This window comes from Capricornis sumatraensis, chromosome 15 (genome assembly GCF_032405125.1).
Source record: "Capricornis sumatraensis isolate serow.1 chromosome 15, serow.2, whole genome shotgun sequence".
NCBI lineage: Eukaryota > Metazoa > Chordata > Mammalia > Artiodactyla > Bovidae > Capricornis > Capricornis sumatraensis.
Window position 1 is genome coordinate 61,136,780 of NC_091083.1, and position 21,694 is coordinate 61,158,473.

At 41.2% G+C, this 21,694-nt stretch overlaps 1 protein-coding gene across 2 annotated transcripts in view; it reads right to left on the minus strand.

Annotated features, from left to right (window-relative positions):
- RAB22A (RAB22A, member RAS oncogene family) overlaps nucleotides 1-20,723 on the minus strand; it is a 45,970-nt gene extending 25,247 nt beyond the window's left edge. For both annotated transcript variants that reach the window (XM_068987232.1, XM_068987233.1), the window contains exons 1-2: nucleotides 20,632-20,723; nucleotides 19,557-19,636 (exon numbers count right to left, since the gene is read on the minus strand). In XM_068987232.1, the coding sequence (XP_068843333.1) occupies nucleotides 19,557-19,636; nucleotides 20,632-20,667 (116 nt within the window). In that variant the 5' untranslated portion in view covers nucleotides 20,668-20,723. The remainder of the gene's footprint in view (nucleotides 1-19,556; nucleotides 19,637-20,631) is intronic.
- Nucleotides 20,724-21,694: the final 971 nt, after the last annotated feature.

The following is a 21,694-nucleotide window of genomic DNA, read 5'->3' on the forward strand; positions in this document are numbered from 1 at the left end:
ATCACAATTCTGAGGAGTTATCTTGGCGCTCCAGTTCCCCGCCTGGATGCCTGTGCCCTGGCTCCAGTCACCCAATGTCCAGTGAAGATGGGGACTCCCTCAGAGAGGTTTCTCTGGATTCGCCCGTGGCCTCAAGCCTCCACAGCTGAGAGCCCATGGGCCCGTCTCCAGCAGCTCCCACAACTTCTGTCTCTGTAGAGACGGACAGCAGCCAGGGGTCACGTCTCTCTTTTGAGTGGCTTGTCACTGTCTGAAGTTGCGTTCATTTAGGTTTCTTTGTGAGCTCAGATGTCTAGTGGGCTTTTAAAAATTAATTTTGCTTATTTTTTGGACGAGAATCTTCTGACTTCTTATATCTGAACTGTGAGTGCACAGGGCTGTTTTAAGGGTTAAGTGACCACATTTGAAGAATGGAATATGATGAACATTATCACTATTACTTGCAGCATGGAGTGCTTGTACCAATTTCCACTCTGTGGTGGACTCACTGACAAGGCAGGCTGAGGCCTCTGGGATGAGAGGGTGGGGAGAGGAGGTCAGAGGCGGACATGTGGTGTCCAGAGTGTGTCTGTAGCGACACAGCAGGCATACAGAGTCACTGGAGAAAGGGGATCTTCTTAAGGCTGTGAGTGTGAATGAAGTCACCTGGAAGACCCAGGACCATGGCAGAAACCCTCCCTGGTCCCACATTTTAGGACTGGATGCCAAGGCCAAGAAACAGAAAAAAGAGGACCATCCCATGAGGTAGGAAGGAGGAGAATCAGAACTGTATGCCAGGTAATAAGAGGCTCTGCAGGGAAAAAAGAATATCAGATACTTCTAGAGAGGACAAATACAATCAAATGGCCATTCATGAGTTGATGTTAAACTCTGAAACAGTGGTTTCAGTGAAATAACAGGGCAGAAGATGATAAGAGGAGGATCTGAAATCAATTAGATTGGTAAAGAGAAATAATGGCTGTATTCAACTATAAAAATCTTTTAATTAAAGAAAATTTTTTTTTTACTGAGCAAATAACTAAGGGCTAGGCACTGAGGATACATTAGTGGTTATTTTGGATAAGGTTCCCGTTCTCATAGAACTATGGAGTGGTGGGGTCAGACAAAAAGTAAGTAAATAAATAGAAAAATGACTATAGTTTTCAATATTTACTAAGAAGATAACAAAAGTTTGTATCATAACAGTGATTAGTACAGTAATTTCAGCAAAAACAAACAAACAAACAAAAGGTATGCTAAAGAAAATCAACAGTATTCTAGAACTTTAGAAAAATAATAACTGAAATGAAGAACTTCATAGATAGGTTTAAAATGAGATTAGAATTAGTTGAAAAAGTGATTAATAAACTGGATGAAGGGCTAGGAGAAAATACCTAGTCTAAGGCATGGCGGAAAAAAAAGGAAAATATAGAAGAGTGGAAGAGGCACACACACAAATTCTAAACTATCTGTAATAGCAGCCTGAGAACGTGAGGAGAGAAAATGGAGCAATATTGAAGAGATAATGGTTGAGAATTTTCCAACTTGAAAGGCATCAAACCACAGGCTCAAGACATCCTATGAACCCAAGCAGAATGAATAAACCAAAAATCTCACCTAAGCATATCTAAGATAGATTGCCAGAACCTAAAGACGAAGAGGAAATCTCAAAGGCTCCCAGAAGAAGAAAATGACACGTTAATATTGAGACAGCAACAAGACTAACACCTGACTTCAATCAAGACAGATGAAGTCATATGAAAATGGGATACATTATAGTCAAAGGCCTGAGAGGCAATAACTGAAAACTGAGAATTCTGTATCTAATGAAAACAGGCCTCAAAAAATGATTGCAATCTGCCAAAATAGCTAAAATTAAAAACAACTGATGAAAGTGTGGAGCAAACGGACTTTTCATGTAGTGTTGGTAGGAACAGAGAAGAGTATGTAAGCACTTTGGAAAACAACAAGTTCTTATAAACATGCCTTAAAACCTACTGCGGTGCCAGCATTCAAGACGGCCCTAAGGGTATTCGTGGTATGGATGTCCTTGTGTAGTCCCCACCCACAGTGAGTGAAGCTGTCCCGTGTAACCAGGAGGGTATCACGGAAATGAAGGTGAGGTCACACAGACATTGTGGCTTCCATCTCGGGCTCCGGTGTTGGGAGGACACTCAGGCAGCCCTATAGAGGGGTCAGCAGAATAGCCAGCTAAGCTGCTCCTGATTTCTAACCTTCAAAATCTGTGAGACAATACATATTCATTGTTGTTTTAAGCTGCTAAGCTTAGGTTAATCTGTTATACAATGATAAAAAATATGCTCAAAAGTATACACTTTTCAGGTATATGCTCAAAAGTAACGTGTACAATGCAAAGCAATAGAGGAAAACAACAGAATGGGAAAGACTAGAGATCTCTTCAAGAAAATCAGAGATACCAAGGGAACATTTCATGCAAAGATGGGCACAATAAAGGAAGGAAGTGGTATGGACCTAACAGAAGCAGAAGATATTAAGAAGAAGTGGCAAAAATACACGGAAGAACTGTACAAAAAAGATCTTCACGACCCAGATAATCACGATGGTGTGATCACTCACCTAGAGCCAGACATCCTTGAATACGAAGTCAAGTGGGCCTTAGGAAGCATCACTACAAACAAAGCTAGTGGAAGTGTTCGAACTCCAGTAGAGCTATTTCAAATCCTGAAAGATGATGCTGTGAAATTGCTACACTCAATATGCCAGCAAATTCGGAAAACTCAGTCCTGGCCACATGACTGGCAAAGGTCAGTTTTCATTCCAATCCCATAGAAAGGCAATGCCAAAGAATGTTCAAACTACCACACAATTGCACTCATCTCACACGTTAGCAAAGTAATGCTCAAAATTCTCCAAGCCAGGCTTTAACAATACATAAATCATGAACTTCCAGATGTTCAAGCTGGATTTAGAAAAGCCAGAGGAACCAGAGATCAAATTGCCAACATACGCTGGATCATCAAAAAAGCAAGAGAGTTCCAGAAAAACATCTACTTCTGCTTTAATGACTATGCCAAAGCCTTTGACTGTGTGGATCACAACAAACGCTGGAAAATTCTGAAAGAGATGGGAATACCAGACCACCTGACGTGCCTCTTGAGAAATCTGTATGCAGGTCAGGAAGCAACAGTTAGAACTGAACATGGAACAACAGACTGGTTCCAAATAGGAAAAGGAGTACATCAAGGCTGTATATTGTCACCCTGCTTATTTAACTTATGTACTCTGTCATGATGCAGAATACATCATGATAAACGCTAGGCTGGATGAAGCACAAGCTGGAATCAAGACTGCTGGGAGAAATATCAATAACCTCAGATATGTAGATGACACCATCCTTATGGCAGAAAGCGAAAAAGAACTACAGAGCCTCTTGATGAAAGTGAAAGAGGAGAGTGAAAAAGTTGGCTTAAAGCTCAACATTCAGAAAACGAAGATCATGGCATCTGGTCCCTTCACTTCATGGCAAATAGATGGAAACAGTGACAGACTTTATTTTGGGGGGCTCCAAAATCACTGCAAATGGTGACTGCAGCCATGAAATTAAAAGATGCTTTCTCCTTGGAAGGAAAGTTACAACCAACCTAGACAGCATATTAAAAAGCAGAGACATTACTTTGCCAACAAAGGTCCGTCTAGTCAAAGCTATGGTTTTTCCAGTAGTCACGTATGGATGTGAGAGTTGGACTATAAAGAAAGATGAGCACCAAAGAATTAATAACTTTTGAACTGTGGTGCTGGAGAAGACTCTTGAGCATCCCTTGGACTGCAAGGAGATCCAACCAGTCCATCCTAAAGGAAATCAGTCCTGAATATTCATTGGAAGGACTGATGCTGAAGCGGAAACTCCACTACTTTGGCCTCCTGATGGGAAGAACTGACTCATCTGAAAAGACCCTGCTGCTGGGAAAGATTGAAGGCGGGGAGGAGAAGGGAGTTTACTCCACACACAAAAATGTATACAATTATTCAAAGCATCTTTATTTATAAGAGCTTAAAACTGGACTCCATTTAAATGCCCATCAACAGGAGACTGGATAAACAAATTGTGGTATATTCATACAATATTAGTGAGCAATAAAAAGGAACAAACTCCTGATACATGCAAAAACATGGATGACTCTCAAAAACAGTATTGTGAGCAAAAGAAGGCAGCACAAATGAGTACATATAGTAAGATTCCACTTATATAAAGTTTAAAAACATATGTTTACTCTACCATGATAGAAGTCAGATGGCAGTTAGGTTGGCGAGGCAAAGGTGGATACAGCAGGAAGGGAGCTTTCTGGGGTAATAGAAATGTCCTATAGGTTGGTGGCACTTAAGCACAACATAAAGACTAGGTAAATTACACATTTTATTGTATGTAAATAAAAGCTCAATTTAAAAAAGATGACATAAAGACATTTTCAAACAAAAAAACCCAGCACCAGAAGAGTACAGTAAAGGAGATATGAAATGGTGTTTCTTCAGAATGAAGTAAATAACCCAGATGGAAGGACAGAAATGCAGGCAGGAATGTAAAGCAACAGTAAAAGTAACATGTGGAAAAAAGGGACAGGAATGGTGACTGTGTAGCAATAATAAAGGTCCTGTGAGGTCTGGAATTACAATACAAGGTAAGAGCATACAATCCAGGAGATAGAGAAATTAGACTTGAGATTCTTGCGTTGTTGGAATGTGGTGAAAGCAACTTACATTAGACTGGAATAAGGCTAGGATACATAAGATGATGGTGAGAGTAAAGAGTTAAAGAACAACTAATGAATTATTTAGTTGTTCTTTAACAACTAAATGGCATCACCATTTAATAGCATCACTGACTCAATGGACATGAGTCTGAGAAAACTCGGAGACCATGAAAGACAGGGAAGTCTGGTGTGCTGCAGACCATGTGGTTGCAAAGAGTCAGACATGACTGAGAGACTGACTGAGAAGAATGTGTAAGTACCGAGATAACTAAGGGTTCAGAAACATGGCATTAAAACCAAAACAAAATTCAGTCCAAAGAACACAGGACCAGGTAAATAAGAAGCAAAGTGTAAAACTGCTGTATTTAAACATAATACACCAGTAATTATCTTAAAAGCAAAATTAATTAAAGATTCAAATGAAAAGTCAAAGTTGAGAGCTCTGGAGTCCAGACTGGTGGTGGTACCTGCATGGGGAGGACCCTCCCCAACTGATCAAGCAGAAAACTGCCGGCTAGACGACGGGGTCTGGGGCTACCATTGTGCTGGAGAGGGAGAGGGAGTGCCCTGGGAGGAAGATGGTGCAGAGGAAGCCTCAGATGCACACATCAAATCCGCTCAAATCCAGAGTCACTTTAAACCACTCACACATGGCAGTTGGGGGTGGGAGGGGTGGGCTGCAAGGACAGCAAGACTGGAATACTGTAAAAGCCAGGCAGAGATTTCAGCAGCTGCCAACTGCAGGACAGGAAGAGTTGGCAGTTTTGATCCTGCCAAGGATCAAAACCCAGATAGGCCACATTTCAGAAGTAAAGACCATGCACCCAGACTAAGGATGTGCCATGAGGCTAAATACTCCAATGGAACCATCCTAACAGTGTAAAACCAAACCTGAACAAGTTCAAAGGGATACTCAGCACTCCTTAGCAAAAGATAATATAAAATCCCCACAACAACATATCTTCTGCAGCAGTCAGCATACAACAATAATTAAAGAAAAACTACTACAATTGCAAAGAAATGTGATCCAAGGTCAAGAGAAAAAAAAAGAGTAAACACCAACAGATCATGAGCTGATCCAGATGTTGGCACTAGTAGACAAATGCTCTAAAAGCTGTTATAATCAGGATTTAAAGAAAAGGAGTTATATTGAGTGAACAGAGAAGCTTACGAAGTATTTAAAAACCACCAAATAAAGATTCTAGAATTAAAGACAGTATCTGAAGTGAAAAAAATATACAGGATGTGCTTAAAAGGCAGTAGGAGGATCAACTGAACTTAAAGACAGATCAACAGAGACAATGTGATCCTAAGAATACAGAGAAAAAGATGGAGAAACAAAGTGAAACAAAACCTAGGGCTCAGTCACCTGCTTGAATAATACTGAATGGCTTAACACTCAAATAACTGGAATCCTACAGGCAGAGCAAGAGAATGGGGTAGACAAAATATTTAAAGAAATGATGGTTGAAAATGTCCCAAGCCATCGTATTTCTAATCCAAGCAACTCAGTCACCCCAGAGGACAACAAGCACCTAGTATACAACAGTAAACAACGGAAGACAAAAGACAATGAGATCCTAGAACATATAAAGATCCGCTGTAGAGCACAGAGGACTCTGTTCAACACTCTCCTGTGACCTACATGGGAAAAGAACCTAGAAGAATGGATATATGCATACATATAACTGATTCACTTTGCTGTAAAGCAGAAAATAACACATTATAAATCAACTACACTGCACCAAAAATTAATTTAAAAAAACAGAGATCTTAAAGCCAGCCAGGTAATAAAAAGATGTTACATACAGAGGAATGATGCTAAGGATGGTGACAAGCCACTCAGCACAAACCATGGAGGCCATAACACAGCAGAAGACCACTTTCAAAATGCTAGAAGAAAAAAGCCTGTACATTATACCTCCAGGACTTATTTACTGCATAACTGGAAGTAGGTACCTCTGACACCTTCACTCACTTCACCCACGTAACATACAGCATGGTGACTACAGCTAATAATACCATACTGTGTATTTGAAAGTTGCTGAGTAAATCTTGAATGTTCTCATCCCAAGAAAAAAATTTCTAACAATGTGTGGTAACTGGATGTTTAAACTAAAGCTATTATGTTACCATTTCACAATACCTTCTAATATCAAATCATTATGCTGTACAAAACAAAATACAAAAAGGGGGAACATTCCAGAAATCTTTACCTAGCAAAAATATCCTTTAAAAGTGAGGATGCAATACAGACTTTTTTAGAGCAACAAAAACTGAGGGATCTATTACCAGTATCCCTGAGAATACATGAAATGCTGAAACAGTTCTTTAGGCAGAAGGGAAATGACATCAGATAAAAAGTCAACTCTAGGAAGGAATGAAGGGACATGGACACAGGTAACATGTGTGTCAAATAAAATGAAAAGAGTTTTGCATTTCCTTCTTTTCCCTACCCTGAATAATTACTCAATCTCAGAGTCCCTGTAAGGTGGGCCAAGCAGGGAGGTATGTGGCCAAGGGCTGGGGTGGCCCAGGCTCATGGAGACAGCATGAGGGCATCAGCAGCTCAACGTTATACTCTTTCATACCGAGCAATCAGTTGTCTTTTCATGACACTAGGGAGATAACAGTTGGTTGTCTCTTAATGCCTTTATTTACAGTAAAATAGCCATCATTAAAAAACACTGAAACAGTCTCTAATTTAGAGAAAAGTTACAAATACAGAATTTACTTATCTTGAGCCATTTGAGAGTAAGTTGCCTCATTACCTCTGAACATTAGTGGACATTTCCTACAAACAAGATTATCTTTCCTACAAACATAAGCAGAATAAGATAATCAAAACTGTGAAATTAACACCAGCACATTACTACCATCTAGTCCTCAGAGCCCATTTGAGTTTTACCAATTGTTCCAATAATATCCTTTGTGGTTCAAAACACACGCTGTATTTAGTTGTCATGACTCTTGAGGCTCCTTCAGTCTGGGTCCGCTTTTCAGTCTTTCCTTGGCTTTTTAAACTTTGAGACTTTTGAGGATTATACACCTGTCATTTTGTGAACAGTTTCTCAATCTGAGTTTGTCTAATGTTTACACATGATATGATTATATAGTAATAATGATTAAATTAATGTAAATCAAATTAATGTGATTCTGTTATAATAAAGTATGTTCATTTTTTGCCTTTTGATACTCCTTCTAGACTGGAGCTTAATTCCGTACCCTGTGAGTCTGGAATGGGCTTATTAGTAACTTCCTTCCAAGGGGTCATAAAAATACTTCAGATTCTTCTTTGCTCTCTCCTGGGTCACTTGTCCTGGGGAAAGTTAGCTACCCTGTTGTGAAGACACTCATGCAGCCCACTGGAGAGGCCTACATGGTGAAGATTTCAGAAACTGAGGCCTCCAGCCAAAAGCCATGTGAGTGTGCCATCTTGGAAGCAGATCCTGAATCCCAGCCAAGCTTTCAAATGACTGTAGCTCTGATTTGACTGGGACATCTTGACTGCACCACCACAAAAGGCCCTGAGTCAGAACCATGCCAGATAAGCCACTCTGATTCCTGATCCACAGAAAATGTGGAATAAAGTTTGTTGTTTCAAGTGGCTAAGTATTGGGATAATCTAAGTATTGGCATAATTAGTTACTTAGCAATTGATAATGACCACAGTTATCCACCACATTCACAGAAAAATGGTGGCAAGAAGCCATAGTATCATCTAAAAAGATGCATAAAAGTATTAAGACAAAATTTAAGACCCATTCTTGATTAAAAAAAAAAAAAACTTTCAGCAAACCAGAAAAAGAAGAAATTTTCTTAACAATGAGCACCCTACAGTGGACATCATACTTAAGGGTACAATGTTAAATGCTCTCCCACTAAGACTGGGAAAAGGCAAGGATATTGTTCACTAGTTTTATTCAATATGGTTGTTCTAGACAATGCAGCATGGTATTGAAAAAATTAAAAGGAATTATTCTCAGACAACATAATCATGGATGCAAAAAATTATAAGGACTCTACAAAACAGTTATCAAAAAAAGGTGAATTTAACAGTATTAAAGTATACAAGGTAAACATGTGAAATTCAATGGTGTTTCTACAAAAAACTGCAGATAAAAATATAATTCCATTTACAGTAGTTTAAAAAACATTAATACTTAGGCAAGATTTTTCAACAAAAACACTTTTTTAAGACTCCTGCATTGAATACAAAATGATGCAGAGACAAACTAAAGGAGACCTAAGTAAATGGAGAAAGACACCATGTTCACGGATCAGAAGACTCAATATTATGATTTATTAAGATGCCAAGGCTACTCAATGGGGATAGAAAGGCTTTCAACAAATGATGCTGGGACAACTGGATAATTACATCAGAAAATAATGAATCTTACCTCTACTTCACAGAATACAGAAAAATTAATCTGAGATGGATCAAAGAACTAAAACTAAAGCTAAAACAACTAAAAGTAAAGCTAAAACTATGATGAAACATAGGAGAACATCTTTGAGAACTTAGGGCAAGCAGTGTTTATTTAGAGGACCAAAAAAAGCATGAACCCAGGAAGACCAATTGCTAGTATGGACTTCATTAAAATCAAAACTCCTCATTAGAAGACATCATTAAGAAAATGAAAAGGCAAGCCACGGAATGCAGGAAAATATTCACGATAAATATATCTGACAAGAGTTCTATTTGTAATATGTAAAGAATTTCTACACGTCTGTAAGAGATAAGGCAAAAAGTAAGAAAAAATGGGCAAAAGACTTGAGTAGTGGCTTCATAGTGAATGACAAAGAAACACATGCAAAGATGCTTAATATTACTAGTCATCTGGGAAATGCAGATTAAAAGCACAATGAGATACCATTTTAAATCCACTAGGAAAACTGAAGTTAAAAAGACAACTGGTGAGGATGTAGGGCAACTGGACTTCTGTACACTGCAGGTGGGAGGGTAAAATGATACATCCAAGTTGACAACTTCATACTAAGTTCTATAAATGCAACTTTCCTATGAACTAGAAATTCTACTCTTAGTTATTTACCCAAAGGAAATGAAAACCTATGACTACAAAAAGCGTTGTAAAAGAATGATCACAGTACTATATTCATAACAGCCCCAAACTGAAAACAACCTGGATGTCCATAACCAGGAAAATGGGTAAACAAACAGTTACCTATTCACATAGGAGAGTATCAGTCACCAATTAAAAAAAAAGATTATGATACATACAACAATATGGTTGAATCTCTGAAACATTGTTTTATGGGGAAGAAACAGGACACCAAAGAGTGCATTCTGTATTATTTCACTTACGTAAAATTCAAGAACAGCCAAATTAATCCACAGTGACTGAAGTCAGCACAGATGCCACTTATGGGGAGTGGGACTCACAGAAACAGACTTCTGAGATGATGGAAATCTCTGGATCTTGATTAGGGGTGGTTATATGGAATATATATAATATTATAAAATTCAAATCATAAGCTGCTTACAAGAAACCCACCTTAAGTAAAAAGATACAGAAAGGTTAAAAAACAAAAAAGAGACAAAGATGCGCCACGCAAATACTGACCACAGGAAATAGTGCTGTTATATTAACAGTCACAATTAGACCTCAAGGCAAAGTGCGTTGCCAGAGCTAAAGAGAACAGCTCAGATGGTAGAAGGTTTGTACTGTAGTAAGATATAGGATTCTAGATTTGTTAAGTACTTAATGCAGCTGCAAAACAGATAAAGTATGCCATCTTTTCAAACACATATGAAACACTTACCAAAATCAACATATGCCAGGCAAACTGCAAATTATATCAGTAATAAAGGATTTAAATATGTTTGCTAATTTCAATGCAATTATGCAGTAATCACTAAAAATATTAACTAGAAAATTTCCCTATATTTGGGATTCAACAAACACATCTAAATGATGTTTGGATCAAAGAGGAAATCATAATAGAAACTTGAAAATATTTCGAAATGAATGACTGAGATGATATTTTATAAAAACTAGTCTGATCTGGTAAAAGCGATGACTACAGTTTTAAAACAAGGAATGCAACTGAAAATAAGGAGTGAAAATCAATTATATAACTATCTCTCTCAAGAATTTAGAAAAAATTAGCATGTTGAACAGGACAGAAACTATAAAGAATAGGAGCATGGATTAATGAAATAAAGAAGAAAGACTGTAGAGCTCATCAAAGGCAAAACCAGTATCAGAAATGTAAAAGGGATATGTGTAAAATGTAAACAGAATAAAATGTTAACATCTTTTTGACAATAAATTGAGAGAAGTATATGAAAATAGTCAAAATCCTTAAACAAACAACCCACAATCTATTAAAATCAAAGCAAGAAATAGAAAACCTGAAAATGAATAACCTTACAACTATGAATGAAATTGACTTCTTAAACCCTATTACACAAGGACAACTCAAAGCCCACATGCATTTTGCTAATCATTTAAAAGTCATAGCAGCATTTTTTTTTTTTTTTTACAAACTCTTTCATAAAAGAGCTTCTCAACTATTAATAGTTTCATCAGGGAAGCAAAACTTTCATACCAAACCTGACATGTACATTACAGAAAGGGATACTTCATGACAATCTTACTCATAAACATACATGGGCGTTCTAAAAGAGAGTAAATTAAAGCCAGTGATATGTAAAAAGAATAATATATCACAATATAAGTGGATTTATTCCATGAAAATTCAACAATTTACCACACTAATAGCATAAAAAAGTAATTACACAATCAAGCCAATAAATGAATAAAAATCTCCATCCACACTTCACACTTAAAAAAAAACCAACAAAAAAAACTCCAGCATATGATTTAAAAAAGGCACTCTGTAATATGCTAAGGTGTGTGTATAAAAACCCTACAGCAAACATATTTAGTGGCATAATAGTGAAAACTTACCTGCTAAGATTAGAATATCCAGTATGATCATTTCTATTCAAAACTGAACTAGAGATCCTACTCAACTCATTAAAAGATACAAAAAGTTTAAGGATTAGAAATGAAGACTTCAAAGCAATACCATTTAGCACAAAAACAGCAGAAAACTACATTGAAACATCAAACCAGTTGGATAAAATCTGACGAAAGATGTACCAGGCCACTAAACAGAAAAGCAGAAAAAATGCTCAGGAAAAATTAAAAAAGCCTAACAAATGGAAGAATACATTTCATATATTAGAGATGCAATATCATATAGATGTCATTTCTCTCCAAACCAATCTATAAATTCAATGAAACGTCAATCAAAAACACAATGGGAATTAGTGTGTTGGTATGAAAAAAGAGAACACGAATGTTCACATGGAAATGTAACAGGCCAAGAATAGCCAAGAAATTATTGAAGAATAACACAGAAGTACTCACTCCACTGGACAGAGAGACTTATTACACAGATAGAGGAATTAAGAAACTGTGACACTGGGACAAGGACCAAAAAAAAGGACTAATAGTCTCTTTCAAAGATCACTGACTAAGGCAAAAAAACCCACAAAACAAAAAAACAACTGTACTGTGGGTTTTATAAGATGCAGAAGCAAAATATATGACAGTAATAACACTATGGATCAGCGAGGAGAAATGAAAGCATACTCCTGTAAGGTTCCTATACTATATGTGAAACTGTCCGTTATTTGAAGGAAGAATGATAAAGAAGTATATTGCAAATCAAAGCACAACCACTAAAACAACAGAAGAGGTAGGGCTAAAAAGCCAGTAGCAGAGAGAAAATGGAACCATTAATAAGGGGCAAGTAGAAAAATACAGCAAGATGGCAGATTTAAGCCAAGCCATATTGATAGCTATAAAAAATAAAAATGGTCTAAACCAGTACTGTACAACAGAGCCTTCCACAAGGAGAACCTGAACGGTAGCTAGTGTGACCAAGGAACTCAAGATAAAATTTATACTTAAGTTCAGATAGTCACATGCAGCTACCTACAACTGTATTAGACAGCTGGTGCAACTACTCCAGTTAAAACGTGAGACCCATAATGCTGTCTATCTGCAAAAACTCACTTTAGATATAAAGATAGAAATAGGCTGAATGTAAATGGATGGGAAAAGATATGCAAACACTAATCAACACGGAGCTGAAGAGTGTGTATTCATATAAGACCGAGAAGAATTCAGACTCAGGACTGTTGCCAGGGAAAAAGAGGGACATTTCATGATAACAAAAGGGTCATGCTATCAAGAATAAAAACAATAAAATGTTTGTGGCAAGACCAATACAGAATTGTAAAGCAAAATAAAGTAAAAATAAAAATAAAAATAAATAAATAAAATGTATTAATAGATATGCTCAATAGTAAGAGCTTCAAAACATATCAACCAAAATTGATTAAACTAAAAACAGAACTAGACAAATCTTCAATTAGGGTTGGATTTCAAACACCCCTTTCCCTGCAAATGAGGGGGAAAAGAATGAGTTAAATATACAGAGGAAAGGAACAGTGCTATTAGTCAAGCTGATTGTTTAACATTTACAGAACACATTTACAGCCGCAAAACATATTCTTTTCTGCTAAACATGGAACATTCATGAAGATCACATGCTAGGCCATAAAATAAGCGTTAAATGTAAAGAGGTGTGAAATAATTTAATGAGTTACGTCCTCTGATCCAGTGGATTTAAACTACAAATCATAGTAGTTGAAAATTTATGGAAAATCCCCAAATAATTGGAAGTTAGAAAACATACTTCCAAACAACTAAAAAGTCACAAGGGAAAGAAATACTTGGAACTAAATGAAAATGAAAATACAATCATCAAAATCTATGATATTTCACCCAAACCAGTACTTACAGACAAATTTATAGTTCTAATTGCATACATGTAAAAAGCCTTAAAAGTCAATATGCTAAGCTTCCACTTGAAAAAAAACTAAAAAAGAAGAAATTAAATCAAAATAAGAAAAGGAAGGGAAAAAATGAAGATAAAAGTAAAGATCAATGATAAAGGAAAGTGGGAAAAAACTGTGAAATATTAATACAATAAAAAACTGGTTCTTTGAGAAGACCATTAAAATAGCTAGACAGATTCTAATGACATTAAAATGATAGTAGAGGAATATTATGAACAACTTTATGCCAATAAATTAAAAGACCAAAACAATGGACAAATTCTTTGCAAGACACAAACTATTAATACCAAAACTTACTCAGGAAGAAATGAATAGGCCCATAACTATTAAAGGAACTGAAAGTGAAGTCGCTCAGTCGTGTCCGACTCTTAGCGATCCCATGGACGGCAGCCCACCAGGCTCCTCCGTCCGTGGGATTTTCCAGGCAAGAACACTGGAGTGGGTTGCCATTTCCTTCTCCAATGCATGAAAGTGAAAAGTGAAAGTGAAGTCGCTCAGTCGTGTCCGACTCTCACCGATCCCATGGACTGCAGCCTACCAGGCTCCTCCGTCCATGGGATTTTCCAGGCAAGAGTACTGGAGTGGGTTGCCATTTCCTTCCCCAATTTGTCAGAATTCATCAAAATGTTCACTAAAAATGGGTGCATTTTATTGTATGTAAACTATACTTGAGTCAGTCAATTAAAAACACAGATCAGGGCTTACCTGGTGGCTCAGCAGCTAAGACTCTGCCAGCCAATGCAGGAGATAAGAGTTCAATCCCTGGTCAGGGAAGATCCCACATGCCGCAGAGCAACTAAGCCCGTGCACCACAACTACTGAGCCTGTGCTCTACAGCCAGGGAACCGCAACTAATGAGCCCATGCACTGCAACCACTGAAGCCCACACACCCCGGAGCCTGTGCTCCACAACAAGAGAAGCCACTGCAACGAGAGCCTGGGCATTGCAACTGGAGAGCAGTCCTTGCCTGCCGGAACTAGAGAAAAGCCCAGGCGGCAACCAAGATCCAGCATAGTCAGAAATAAAAACAAATAAATAAAATTACAAAAAAAACTAAAACACAGATCGATGGGATACAATTAAAAAAATCCATAAAAAGTGCACTAGAAATACAGATGATCAATTTATGACAGTCACAGCTCTCGGTACACAACAGTGAATTATGGATAATCTTTTTTAAAAAAAAAGTGAGATGTAAATCTCTGCTAGAATTAAAAGAAAAAAAAAAAAGACAATCCCCCACAACCTAATTTTACATCTCATAAAGAAATTAATCCTAGGTAAAAATTAAATCTAAATCTGAGAAGCAAAACAAAATTTCTATAGGATAACAGGAGTGTATTTTCATGACTTTGGTAAATCAAAGTTTATTAAAAGGACATAAAAAGCACTAACATAATATCTTTCATTGAAAGACTGATCAAATGGATATATTAAAAGTAACAACCCTTCATTAAAAGATGCAGAGAGTGAAAAGGATAGTCACAGAGTGCGAGAAAGTATCTGCAATAGTCAGATGCAACAAATGACCACAGAATCTACAATATCCAGAATACATCACACCCATAAGTCAATGAGAATATGACTAACAACTCAACAGAAAAATGAACAAGATTCTCAAACAGGCAACGTATCCAGGTGACCAATGAAGATATGAAAATGTGTTCAGTAGCTGCAGTCTTATGGGAAACAGGAATTAAAACCAGAATAAGGCAGTACCACCAATCCTCCAACACAGCTAAATTGAGACTGATGACAGCTAATGTTGTAGGGGACATGAAGCAACTGGAACTCCCAAACACTGCTGGCAGGAACATAAACTGACACAATACTTCAGAAAACATCTACTAGAGTTACGATACACATTCCTTCTGAGCCAGGAATTCCCCCGCCAATTCCCAAACCCTGACTAGAAACAACCACAATTCTGACAGTAGAATGAACTGGTGCATTTAGTGTATTTATCCAATGGGATACTTACTGTACAGAGATGAAAAAGAATAAAGTATCATTACATGAAATGACACAGATGAACCTTACAAAGTATGAATAAAACAAGCAGATACAAAACAATATCTACTAATTCCATTTAAATACAGTTTAAAAAAACTATAGTGTTAGAAGTTTATCAAAAAATATCAGTTGCTGCTGCTGCTGCTAAGTCGCTTCAGTCGTGTCCGACTCTGTGCGACCCCAGAGACAGCAGCCCACCAGGCTCCCCTGTCCCTTGGATTCTCCAGGCAAGAACACTGGAGTGGGTTGCCATTTCCTTCTCCAATGCATGAAAGTGAAAAGTGAAAGTGAAGTTGCTCAGTCGTGTCTGACTCTTAGCGACCCCATGGACTGCAGCCTACCATGCTTCTCTGTCCATGGGATTTTCCAGGCAAGAGTACTGGAGTGTTAGAAGTTTATCAAAAAATATCAGTTGCTAAGGAATAACAAATGCTTACCATATGAAAGTACCATTCTAAGCAATTTTTACCTATTTTAACTTGATTTTCACAGCTCTATAATTAGAGGCAACTAATTATCCCCAATGTGCAAATTTAGTCACAAAGAGGTTAAATACTTTGCTCAAGGCCACAGAGCAACTATGTGTTAGACCTGGGATGTGAAGGGAGCTAGACCAGCTGGAGACCTTGCAGGCGCTACACTGCCGCTCAGTGCTAGAGCTGTAATGGAAACATGGAAGGAGGAGGGCAAATGAAGCAGGAGAGGTAAGAGAAGAAGGATTACTAAGTTTCCATCTCCCAAGAAAACAAGCACTAGAAAATGCCTAAAATTGGGGGATGGGGTAGGGGAGAAGAGAAGGGATCAAGAATTAGCAGTATATGCATGTTAACCAAAAAATCTGGAGGAAAGATCATAAAAAAAAAACAGCTAAAACCATCACAAAAGTAGATGCCTCTAGGGAGTGAGTCAGAGTGGACCAGGGAACTGTTAATACTTAACTTATAAGCCTCGCTATTACAGAAAAAAACCACACACACATTACTTTGGTAAAAGTAATTTTGAAAGGTTTTAAGAAGATCTAAATATTTTAAAAACAACGCTATCATGTATTGAGCCCCAGTATCCCTGGCACTTAGCTGAACATTTGAAAAGACGTATCTCATACAGAGTTGGTGCCAGTTATTACTACGATTTTGCTGATGGGGAAACAGATTCAGAGTTAACCAGCTGGTAGGTGGCAATGTCCATGTCTGGACCACCATCAGGGAAGATGAAGGTCTAGAAGTCAACAAAGTAACAGGGATGAAAGGATATTGAAGAGTCCTGGACAGGAGCAAGTGACTCATGTTGGCTTCAGGGAGTTGCCGCTCAGTGCTAGAGTTTTAATGGAAACACGGAAGGAGGAGGGCAAATGAAGCAGGAGAGGTAAGAGAAGCAGGATTACTAAGTTTCCATCTCCCAAGAAAACAAGCACTAGATAATGCATAAAACTGGGGGATCGGGTAGGGGAGAAGAGAAGGGATTAAGAATTAGCAGTATGCATGTTAACATGCATACACTGTCCCTCTCTCAGGGAGAAGCGACAGTAGGAGGGGATCTAGAAAGGATGCCCAGGGTTCTGGCTTGAGTACCTGAGGACATGCCTTTTCTCTACCATAAGGTCCATGGAAAGAGGCGCAGAGGGCCAGGCCTCTGATGGGGAGCTCCTGAGCTTAGTCACGCATATGCAGAGCCCCTACATGTTTGGGAAAGGCACAGAGGAGTCAGGCAGGATGCATCAGGAAGACCTACAGGTGTGAACTCAGCAGAGGAGGAGGGGCAGGCAGAAGACTGAAGAGCACGCGAGCACACAGGGAGAGAAAGAACACCCGTGGCCTGGGCCTGCAGCCTGTCCGCCTCCGGGCCGCCCGTCCAACATGCCCTGTCCCCCATGCTACTCACCGCCCTCAACACCACAAACAGCTACCTTCCACTCTTCAGAAACTTTTGTCTCTAAACTATCTTCTGAAATATAATCTACTCATTTATCAATATTGAGATGTCAGGGCTTCTAAGTGCTTCATACTTTCACCGCAAGGCACCTTGGGAACTGGCAGAGCCCTGGGCCAGGGTCAGGCCCTGGCTACATGCTCTCACTGGGCCTCCACATTCCTCCTTCAGAGCACAGAAAATGGCCAAAGAACTCACTTCCTGTGCTTTGGTTACACAGCATGTCTCTCTCCTTCTTGGCAGGTACCTGAGGGCAGGAGGGGCTGGTCAACTTTTCCTGAAAAGCTCTAAATAATAAATACTCTGGGCATTGTGGACCATGGGGTCACAGTCACAGCTATTCAACTCTGCCCTGGAGCCAAAAAGCAGCGGAGACCACATATAAATGAACAGGTATGCTGTGTCTCAGTAAGGCTTTATCTTTGAATCGAGAAGTGGGCCAAACGGCCAGGGTCTGCTGAGCCCTGCTCCGAATCGCCAGCACCCAGGCTAGCATCTGGCATACAGCCGGCACTGGATGAGCAATAATGAAAGGAAACAGCCCTTGGCTTTGTCAGTGAGACAGAAGCAGGTCCTGAGGGAAGGTGATTTCAGCAGAGCAGAGGGGTGGGATGGTTGGCAGGGGGCTGAAGAAGCAGTAAGCTCTTGTTCCAGAGCCCCCAATTTGCCCAGCAGGCCTGGGGAATGGCCCTGTCTCAGGGGAGCAGGTCTGTAGGCAGGGCTGGGGAAGGAGTCGGGGGTTGCTCCTGAGCTCAGGCGTGCATGGGGTTGATCGTAAAGGAGGAAGACACATGCCAAGGACAGAGAAACAGGGAAGGATGGAGGAGATGACGGGAAAGCCTCACATCACTCTTGCCTGTGAGACATTCACCCAGACTAAACGGGGAAGACAGCTGGGCTTGGGGACTGGGTACGCGGTCAAACGGGGAGGACTGGCCGCTCAGAACAGGGCCACGGACCTCCGTGTGAGCACCAGAGAGACCTTCAGCACCCCCTCTTCTCTGGTGAGGCAGCACCTCTAACCAAGCTGGCGGTGGGGTCTGGGGCGCTGACTAGCGTGAGGTGTGTCACTCCCTGAGGCAGCAGCAAGGCCTGTCACTTCCTGTCCCTTCACTTTCCCACGCAGGTAGTGACAGGCAGGCCTAGAGGAGGATGAGTTCACACATTACACGTGCAGACACGCCCAGTCCTTTCCTGAAGAACATTCAAAGTCACTTGAATTTCAGAGAGTCAGTGGTTGTTTCATCTTGACGCCTTCAAACGTGGACGTGCACGCTGTGAATTATTTCCCAATTAGGCAGAACAGAATTTTTCTTTAAGTGGAAACAACCAATTGGGTGAGGCTTTGCATAGGAACTACCTAGTTTTATAAGCTTAACAAGAGTATTAAAAGACACAAAACACAACTTCTCACAGAGGAAGTATTAACAGTACGATATTTAAACAGCCTGAAAAGTTTAGAGTCAAAAACCTATAGCCAGTCAGTTTCACTTTTCCTATGAACCAGATACCTCCAAAAGGCTTACATTTTGATATTACTCTGTTAATTCATCACTGCTACTGGAATGTGCAGCCATAGTGCTGAAATGTGTGAGAAGGGTTCAGACTCCAAACTATTTTTCAGGAAGAGCTAAAGCCATCTAAAGTATCTTTTAGTTGACATGCCAGGGAAAAAAAGCATTAAGACCTCTCTTCCTCTGCCTTACTTCAAGGTGAAATTTGCTGTTCCTATTCACAGATCGAAGGCTCTACGTATATTCTAGTAAGTAAAACTTTAATTCCATACTTTCACTTTCAAGTTTTCACTCCTCACAAGTTAAAAGACGATTTTCCTAAAACACATCAATCCTTGCTCTACTGTTTCAAGTTCTAGAGATGATGGTAATCACTGTCTCCAAATTCACTAGCTTTTAGAATGGGGACGCCTACCCTCATAACACATCTTTGTTTGAAAGGACTTTTCAGTACACCCTTAGATGCATATTCAGTAAACATAATCTCTTACCCTATTGTTGGGTTGATGTTCGGATCAAAACTGTCTTCCACAAACCGCCACACAATACTTGATTTACCCACACCTGTATCCTGAAATACAATGAGAGAGGTGAAGAAGAAAAAGTTACTTGCTGGCACTTACCAAAACCTGCCTTGTGCCCTAAGTTCAGGATTTTGGAAGAATCATCCTGGATAGGTGAATTTTAAAGAAACGTAAAGGAGGTTTTCATAAAAATTCAGTGGAGTAATGATAAAGATTTCAAAATGTATTGTAGGAGAGGATATCTGAGTTTACAAAAGATGTGAGGATCTTCTGAAAGACCCCAAGTTTCTGCCCAGTGTGCAAAGTGACAAACTCAATTGCTCTCTAACAAGTCTATGTTAAGAATGAACTCCTGAACTACTTCTGAGTAATTCCTGATACATCCCAGCCCCACCCAATCTGGGAAGGGGTAAGACTAGTAATTGAAATCTTTCTCAGTCTTTAAAGCAGCAACTCTGGTAAGAGAGCATCAACTTCAGAAAGTATGCTCTGAAATTGCAAAGTTGCCTTGACAAGTTAGGAAGCTGAAGCTTCAAACCAGTTTTGGGGGCTTTCTGATTTGAATGTCCCCACTCCCGCCCCAGGAAGGTAAATCTGCCTGAAGTATCAGGGATATTCCACAAGTTCAAAAACGCCAAGCAGACAGGAAGGCAGACTAATGCTGCTTGTAAAACATAGAGACCTGTTCCTAGTCTTACTCTGCAAGCCTTGGCCAACTCCTAACCAGTACCTGGGGAAACTATTTAAGAGTGCTCTTAACCCAGAAGCAATGGAAGGGCAGGGACGACTCTTCACCCTTTGTGGGGCAGGAAGAGTCCCTGGGCACCAGGGAGGGACAAGGGTGAACCCTACCGACTGCAAATCCTTCAGGAGGGTGCGGCCAGGTGGGCGGGACGGCCCAGGGGACCGAAGCGAGGGTCTGGGCAGGTAGGCGGTGTCCCGCACCCAGTCTGGGGGAAGGGGCGGAGGGGACGTGGGCACGCCCGGGTCTGCGGCCCGCCCGGCCTCCCGCGGCCCTCCCGGTCGGCCCGCCGCCACTCACCCCCAGCAGACACACTTTGAGCTCCCTCAGCGCCATGGCCTGGGAGCCAGGGGCGCGGGCCCGCCGCCGCCCTAAGTTGAGAAGGGAGAGGCCCGGCCCAGCACGAGCATCCCCCGGCGCCGCCGCCACACGGCCTAGCCCCGGCCGCGGGGCGCGCAGAGGCGGCGGCCGCCCGTTCGCTGGCCCTCGGCCCGGGCCGTCCGTCGCCAGTCGCGCGGGGCCCGTCTTAGCAGCCCGGACGGTGCCGCGGGTTCCCGGGCGCCACCGCAGCCGCCATCTTGGGACGCCGGCCGGGTCACCTGACCTCCCCGCCCACTTCGGCAGCCACCTTCGCCGAGAGGGCGGGGCCGGCCGGCGCAGCGAGGCTCGCGGGGAGGCCCGGGCTCGGGGGCCGGGCTGGCCGTGAGGGGGCGGGACACTACGCCATATGCCCCGCCCTTATCCCTCAGGCCCCGCCCCTCGGGCGCCGGCCCCGCCTCCAGGTCATCCCAAGATGGCGGGTGAATGGGGGGTCCAGCTCCTGGGGCACCCCCCTCCCCTTCAGCCGGAACCACCCCACGAGGCCCGAGGACCCCCCCCCCGCCCGTCCCTGAGCCCACCTGCCGCATCCCCCTCGTAACTCCTTGTGTGTCTCTTGGTTTTCAGAGATGCCCCTGAACTTTGTGGACTTGCAGGATGACTTAGACGATTGTAAGTAACAGTTGGGGCATCCCGCCCCTCCCTGGGAACTTCTCGCAGAATTAGGGGTGCTCAGAAGCCGGGTGTGGGATCTACAGGCTGGGCTCTTCGTGTTGGAACCAGACTAGGGGGACCCCCAATTGCCTTGATCACTTGTGGCGGTCCCTCCTCACTGGGCGGGGCGGCCGAGGACGGGGAGCCCTCCCCGCCGTGGAGAGGATTTTTGTTGTTGGAAAACTTCTGACTTCCTGTTACTTTGTTTCTCTTCCTCCTCCTCCTCCTCCTCCTCCCGCTGTGGCCCGGGAGAGCTAGTCCTTCGTTCATCCTGGCGATTCCCGGCGGGAGGAGGGGTGGTCCCCTCCGGGGTCGGGGGGCTTCCAGCAAG